This window comes from Octodon degus, unplaced genomic scaffold (assembly GCF_000260255.1).
Source record: "Octodon degus isolate 3935 unplaced genomic scaffold, OctDeg1.0 scaffold00077, whole genome shotgun sequence".
Classification (NCBI taxonomy): Eukaryota; Metazoa; Chordata; class Mammalia; order Rodentia; family Octodontidae; genus Octodon; species Octodon degus.
Window position 1 is genome coordinate 1,478,234 of NW_004524653.1, and position 7,079 is coordinate 1,485,312.

The following is a 7,079-nucleotide window of genomic DNA, read 5'->3' on the forward strand; positions in this document are numbered from 1 at the left end:
AAAAAAAAAGAGAGAAAGAGAGAATTATATTTGCAAAGTGAAAACAATGACTAGTTTTTAGAACAGAGTGAAGAAAAGTTGGGGTGTCAGTTAAGATGACCCCTTAGGGGGCTCCCAGAAGCAGGGAGCTGCCAGGAGCCAGAGGTTGGACTGTCAGCATCTTCGTGTGCAGACAGCAGCTCTCGGCAAAGGGAAGCTATGCCGTGCCCGAGCCTGGTGCGGGACTGCGCGAGGTGCTCTGGTCCTTCTGACTGTGACCAAGCGGGGGACGGCTACAGGCCGTTGGTCGATGGGGGTGGGGCCCTGAGCAGCACAGGGCTCCCTGTCCCCCACCGCAGGGGCTCTGCGGGTGTGGCCCCTGCACCAGTCACAGTGGCACCACCTGGGCACGCATCACAGAGGCAGATCCTGGGTTCCACCCAGCCCCGCTACAGGAGCAACTCCCGGTGGGGTTCAGCCTCTGTGCTTGGGGCTTGGGGAACCGGGCATGAGGACACCTGGGTTGCTGCCTCGGTAGGCCTCGGAGCAGGCATTTGAGCTTTTTATCCAAGTCAGGGGGCCTCTCTGTCCTTCACTTTCCCACCACGCACGCCCCAAATCCGGGCTGTTGAGCTGCTTTGCAGTTGGCCAAGAATCAGGCACCCAGCTCCACCGCCGTCACCATCTGAGCCCTCCCTTCCTCCCTCATCTCCCAACACTTGCTGCTCACACACTGTAACAGGCTCGTTATTTTCTTTCATTAATTCAGAGGAAACTTCTAAAATTGATACATGGAAGATGGTGGTCATTTGCTACAAACAGGAGACAATCACTAAAAATCTGCACAGGGGTAACACGGTGGATTAAGTAAAGGAGATCAAGTGTCCAGGAGGTGTACAAACCCCAAACCCAGATGTTTTTCTTGTTGCCATTGTAACCAGAAGCGAGAAAAGAAAATGTCTCAGGAAATGTGACCTCGCTCCCCTTTGGCGGTCCTGAAGGTTAGAGATTCGCACTCTGCACACGGGGCTTCCAGGGTTCCCTCCACTGCTGAAAGGGGAAACACCAAGCCTCCCCCTGTGATCAGGCTGAAACAGCAAGCTTTCCGGAGCCCCAGGAGACAGTGCTAGGGACAAAACGCCTTCGTTCAGAAGTCAGAGAGTGGGAGTGACAGCTTACCAGTCGTCCTAAATTTTCACTTTCGTCTGACCTTCCTTCCAAGATTGACTTTTCTTTCTCTTGCTGTCCAGGGAGCATCTATAAAATAAAATCCCTTTAAATGACCAGCTTGAGCGGCTTTTATGGCTTTTACGTTATTGTATTATCTCAGAAACTCCCGTCCTCCCCCAGCCAGTAAACTTGTTTCTTAGTTGTCATGGTAATAATTCCCGTTGCAGCTCCGGTTGCTTTTGTGCCTTAGAAATGGCTGGTCACTGTGATGCATATTTTAAGAACCATCAAAGACAGCCACGTACCCGCCCCCATAGGAGCCTCCCTTCCTGATCTGTCGGGCCTGACATTTACAGGAAAGATTGATTCCTAGCCAGTGCCCACCTGATGCTAAATAAATCTGCCTCCAAATCCTGGGTGTCATGTGAGGGTCTGTGCTTGTCATCGCAGCCTAACTGTCCAAGTTCTCTTTAACACTTGCGTGTCTTTTCTTATATTTTTGCCAACAGTTCTGCCTAATGATGCCTGTTAACCAAAAGAGATTTTGGCAGCCCGAGGTCTGGACTTCGTGTACCAACATGGCTTAATATAATGGCCCACACCATTTAAAAAATTATGAGCATATATAAGAGAAATTAAAAACATTCAAGTTCCTAGGATCTGTCAGAGGCCTAACATCACCAGGCATTTGGATAGCACCCCAAGGCCAGGGATGAAGGTGCCAAGCTGGGTCCTTGACACAGCCCCCAAGATCCTAGAAGCTGCTAATTCCTGAACCCAAGCCTGCTTCTGTGAGGGCCAGAGGCCACCAGCCAAGTTCTAAGACTAAAGTAGGCATGGAAGAATGTTGGCCCTTCCTTTCTGTTTCTAGGAAACATGCTGATAATGACTAAACCTACAGCTTTCAACAAAACCAGGAAACTTGGTAGTAAGATTTAAAAATTTACTCAACAAGTAGATTTACTATTTTTTGGTACTGGGAATCAAATGCAAGACCTTGTACTTGCCAGGCAGGCATCGTGCCACTGAGCTATACTCCCAGCCCCTTAGATTCACTTATTTTGAGACAAGAGCTCCAAGAAGTGTCCTTGAGCTGATGATTCTCCTGCTTTAGCTCCGTGGGTGCTGGGATTATAGGTATGTGCCACCTCTCCCGGCGTCAGTGAACAAATTTCTAGAAGATTTTAAAAATCCTTGCTAATTCTAGCATCCATGAGTAAACCTGAGCTCCAAATATGTCTTGAGGAAATCCAACTACGCTTCTGTTTCATCTGCCTTAATATTAAAATAATTATCTGACCTAATAAGATTCATCCAGGAGTTTATTTTCATGACAACTAAAGATTGATTGACTTTTTGGTTGATTGATCAATTGATGGGGAAATGAACTAAGTTCCTCTGGGTGGCCCCAGAGCCATCACACCACTGATAAAGATGCTCAGTATCTGCTGGGCGTGGTGATACATGCCTATAATCTAGCACTCAGGAGGCTGAGGCAGGAGGAGGTCTCCATTATGAGCTGGAGACCAGCCTGGTCTACAAAGTAAGCTCCAGGCCGACCTGAACTGCACAGTGAGATCCTGTCTCAAAAAAAAAAGATTCTCCGTGTCTCAGTCCATGATGACCACATGCTTACTGGTGACCATCCACGACCGCCACCACCTTGGACTCTAAACTCACCTGTTCACAGGCAGTTGAGCTGCTTTTCAGTGCTAGCTTAGGGGAGTGGTCGCCTCCCCTTGGCTTATCAGAAGGAGCACTCTTCAGGTAGGATTCCACTTCTCTTTGGGGAAGCGGGACACATTTTACACATTTAAATTCTGCACTTGGCGGCAACCGCACAGCACCTTCCTTTTCACAGTTCTGCTTAAAAAGGAGGCTCCCATTAGCAATGACAATGGAGACAAACCTCTTGACATCTTCCGGAACTGTCCGGGCCACCATGACAAACCTCTCAAGGTCATCTATGCTGTTTTGGACTTTGTCTGTGGAAAGAACATTAAGGGACCAGTCACAGGAGTCCAGGGATTCCTTTGCTTCCAGGAGGCTCTGGTAGGAGTTGGAGATCATCTGTAGCTGATCCCGAATTCTAACCTGCAGGTGACTGTCACCGAGGTTGCAGGCCATCCCACAAACTGCTTGGGCAAAAGCCAGGAACTGTCTCAAGGATCCTTCTATGTGGTCCGCTGCACTGTGGATCGCATGGATGTTGGCCTCCAGGGAGTCCCTGAGCCGCCAGTTCCTGCTGACAAAGAGCAGCAGGCCTGCTGCAGAGCTGACCACCTTGTGCTGCAGGGCCGTTGCCATCTCTTTGGCCAAGTCCACATCCAGCCAACTCTCCCTGGCTGACTCCTCTGCGGAGGATCCAGAGCAGGAGTCCGTGGAAGTGGAGGAGCATGAAGAAATGATACTGGCTCTGCTCTCGGAGCTTGAAACAGACAATCTATCCAGCTCCAGGGACAGGGAGGTCATCTGTGGTGAGATCGGGCAGGAATGGTGGCCTGCAGAACTCTCTGGAGCCTCCTTGGTTTTTTGAAACTCTTTCTCAGCTGCAGGAGGACCTGATACTGCTTTAGGGATGTCATAAATATTGGGTGTGGTGTTCTGCTGCTCCACTCGGGGAAGCAGAAAGCTCAAAGGCACCTCGTAGCTGGCGTCTGTGTCCAAAGGGACTGTGTTCCTGGGTGCTAGGAGGGCATGAGAGGAGACCTCTGGAAGGATGGGCTCTTTCTGCATGGACACATCGTTCCCTGGCTGTGGACCCCAGGCCCTGTCTCTGCTGCTCAGAGAGCTGTGGGCAGCAGGTATCAAGCTGGGGGCAGCGGTTGGCTTCGATTCCTCTGCGAAGCCACTTAGAGATGCATTCCCAAGGTTGGCCCTTCCCAGAGACACTGGGGTGTCATAAATCCATTCCGATTTCTGTGGGCTTGGTAATGTATTGCAGCCAGCTCTTCTGAAGCCCAGCGTTGGGGTCAGGGAACCACTCTGCCCCTGTGACAGAACCACACAAAGTTGTCCCAGATTAGTAGGAAAGATAGGTTTAAGCTGAGCATGGTGGGGCACGCCTACTATCCCAGCCCTCTGGGAGCCTGAGACAGGAGGACTGCTTCCCCCATTTCATCCCTGCCACTCCCAGGGCACAGAATACTTGCTCACACCAGTGCATTTGCCTTTGCCTGACCTGATTATTTTGCCCTAATTGCTCTTCCAACACTTTCCCTTTCATCTAACAAACTCCTATGCGGCCCTTATGACCCTGGAATGCCACCTCTTTTGTAAGGTTTTCCCACTTGGGCACAGTGTAGCTAGGACACTAATGATGAATATGGACGATGCCGATGGCAAGTGAGGTCTATGTCCAAGTCAAAGCGTGCTTTAACGCAGTGCATCCTGAGGAGTCTCAAGCAAGAAGCGACGAGCTGACGCTTGCTGAACTCTCGCTCAGTGCCAGGCACTGTTCTGGGTGCTTTGCAGGAGATACCTCACTTTGCAGTCCCTGTGCACCTGAAATAAGAAACTGAAGTGTGGAGAAGTTCACTGCCTGCTCACGCCATGTAACTAATCCTGCTGATACACACCAGCTGGGTGTGGTGGCACAGCCCTGGAAGCCCAGTGCTTGGGAGGCTGAGGCAGGAGGATCGCCATGAGTTCAAGGCCAACATGGGCTACATAGTTCAAGGCCAGGCTGAGCTACACTGTGAGAACCTGTCTCTAAGTAAATTAATTTTTTAGAAAATCAGTGCAGTCAGGGATTTTGCCTCAAATGTGAGACTTCTTCAAGAGGAATTTGCCCTCTGATTTTTGCCTGGGCTCTGTAGTTTGGATCTGAAACATCACTGGAAGTTTTGTATGTTGTAACCTTGGTCTCCAGCTTTCGATGTTGTTAGGAAGTAGTGCAATCACTTAGAGGTTGAATGAAGTGATGTCAGCAGAGGTGACCCAAGGGGGATATGGGGACTCCAATCCCTTTCCCTTTCCCTCTGTAAATTGGTCACCATGAGGTGAATGTCCTCACTCCTTTGTGCATTTCTGCCATGATGCTCTGCACTGCCGCAGGCTCCAGAGGAAGGTGCCACCCTGCATGGACTGGACCATCTGAAACTATGACCCAATAAACCTTTCCTCTCTATAAGCTGTCTGTCTCAGGCACTTGATCACAGCGATGGTAAGCTCACACATCAAGCTGATAAAATTTCCCAGCCGACATTGAGTTTCTACAACGTCACACCCGGCACCTGCTTATACTCACGCCTGCTTGTTTGCCCAGGGAGTGGAAGGCTGCCTGTTGGGAGCTGGTCGGCACGTCATATAACTTGTGCTTCTCCTGCTCCTAATGTAGGACATAAGGGAGGAAGACTTAGTTCTTGCATCCTAATGGCCGCTATCACAAACTCTTCACACTCCAGTGGGGTTTTTTGTTTGCTTTTTGCTTTTCAAAGAAAGATACAAATTCCTGAATACTTTGGAGTTTTCAGTCAAGCTGCTGTTTGCCTCTGTGCTGCAGTGCGGGTGCATTCAGCCAAGGATTGGTGCTTTGAAAGAACTCCTCCTCCAAAGACAGGAAAATCCACAGAGCCCTATCTGTGGTCACTTGAGTTAAGTTGACAAGTTATCTTTTTCTTTTAGAAAAATCTTTTATTTATTAGTGCAGGGTCTTGCTACACAGCTCAGACTCGTAGTGATCCTCCTGTCTCAGCCTCCCCAGTGCTGGTGCACGCCTGGTTTCAGTGGCCAGCTTGGCACAGGCCATCATGACGTGCTGGGGATTGAAGCTGGGTCTTGCACTTGCGGGTCAGGAGCTTAGACCACAGAGCCATTTCCCTGACCCCAACCACTCATCTTAAGTGTGTTGGTCTTAACAACAAATGAAGCCACAATGAAAAAAAAAAAAAAAAATCCTGGACATCTCATATGTTTCCCTTTTCATTTTTCTCAGTTGAAATTCTCCTACATTTATCCCACATGTATTCATCCGGAAAAAATTTATGGAGTGCCTACTACTGCTAAATGTTAAGCTGACTGACACTGTATGCATACAGTACTGAAGGCAATAAAAAGATGCTTGGGGTGACTTTTTAGACAAATATGTATCACACTGAGGACCTGCTAAGGTGCGCAGCACTGAGAAGACACGCGTGTTAGGACGAGAGCCCAAAGGTGCAAATCCCAAAGCTGGGCGAGTGGGCACAGAAAGGGAGCGAGTGCGTCTGGGTGAGGCTCACCTGAAAGGCCGGGCAGGGCCGGCTGTGGACGGGCACATCGTACACCTGGGACGGCAGGGTTGGCAGCGAGGCCCTCGCTGGTCTAGGGAGCACGAAGAGGGCCTTCGAGAAAAGGAGAAGAAGGAGGGGGAGACAGCGTCAGGAAATCGGCGTGGCACCGCCGAGTTAGCGCTCCATTCCAAAGACGTCTTGGGTGCAGATCCTCCACGCTGGAGCCTGGGCACGGAGGGCTGGGCTCCACGGCTGGGGCGGGGCCGCCTTCAGCGCAGCTGCACGCGTCTGCCCAGCAGGGAGCAGGAGCAGAGCGCTGAGGGGGCACACCCCCAGCAGTGCAGTGGAAACGAACTTGCCTGGCGCCCACACTGTGTCATTTGTGTGCTCACCCAGGGACACGGAGGCTGCCGCCGCCAAACTGACAAGCAGAGCGCGCTGCTTGCAGTAGCTCGGGGGCCCAGGGAGGAATCATGCGTGACCGCTCTTGCTGTCATGAGTGGGAGGCGAACAGACCATGGCGATGAGTGGCTGAAAGGAATAGAGGGGTGCGAGCAAGAGCAGAGGGTGGCGGAGTGGGAGGTCGGGGGTGCAGGGGGAGTCGCTTTGATGTTCAGCAGGCTGCAGTTGTTGCTTATGCTGTTGCTGTAGAATCTGAGCCTGATCCTCTCTAGGAAAGGGTGATAGATAGATAGATAGATAGATAGATAGATAGAT

General features: G+C 50.7%; 1 protein-coding gene across 1 annotated transcript in view; it reads right to left on the minus strand.

Annotated features, from left to right (window-relative positions):
• Positions 1 to 7,079, minus strand: part of Cass4 (Cas scaffolding protein family member 4) — a 38,762-nt gene that overhangs the window by 3,471 nt on the left and 28,212 nt on the right. Inside the window, exons 3-5 of the mRNA XM_023720777.1 lie at positions 6,372 to 6,473; positions 5,399 to 5,479; positions 2,830 to 4,140 (exon numbers count right to left, since the gene is read on the minus strand). Of these exons, the coding sequence (XP_023576545.1) occupies positions 2,830 to 4,140; positions 5,399 to 5,479; positions 6,372 to 6,473 (1,494 nt within the window). The remainder of the gene's footprint in view (positions 1 to 2,829; positions 4,141 to 5,398; positions 5,480 to 6,371; positions 6,474 to 7,079) is intronic.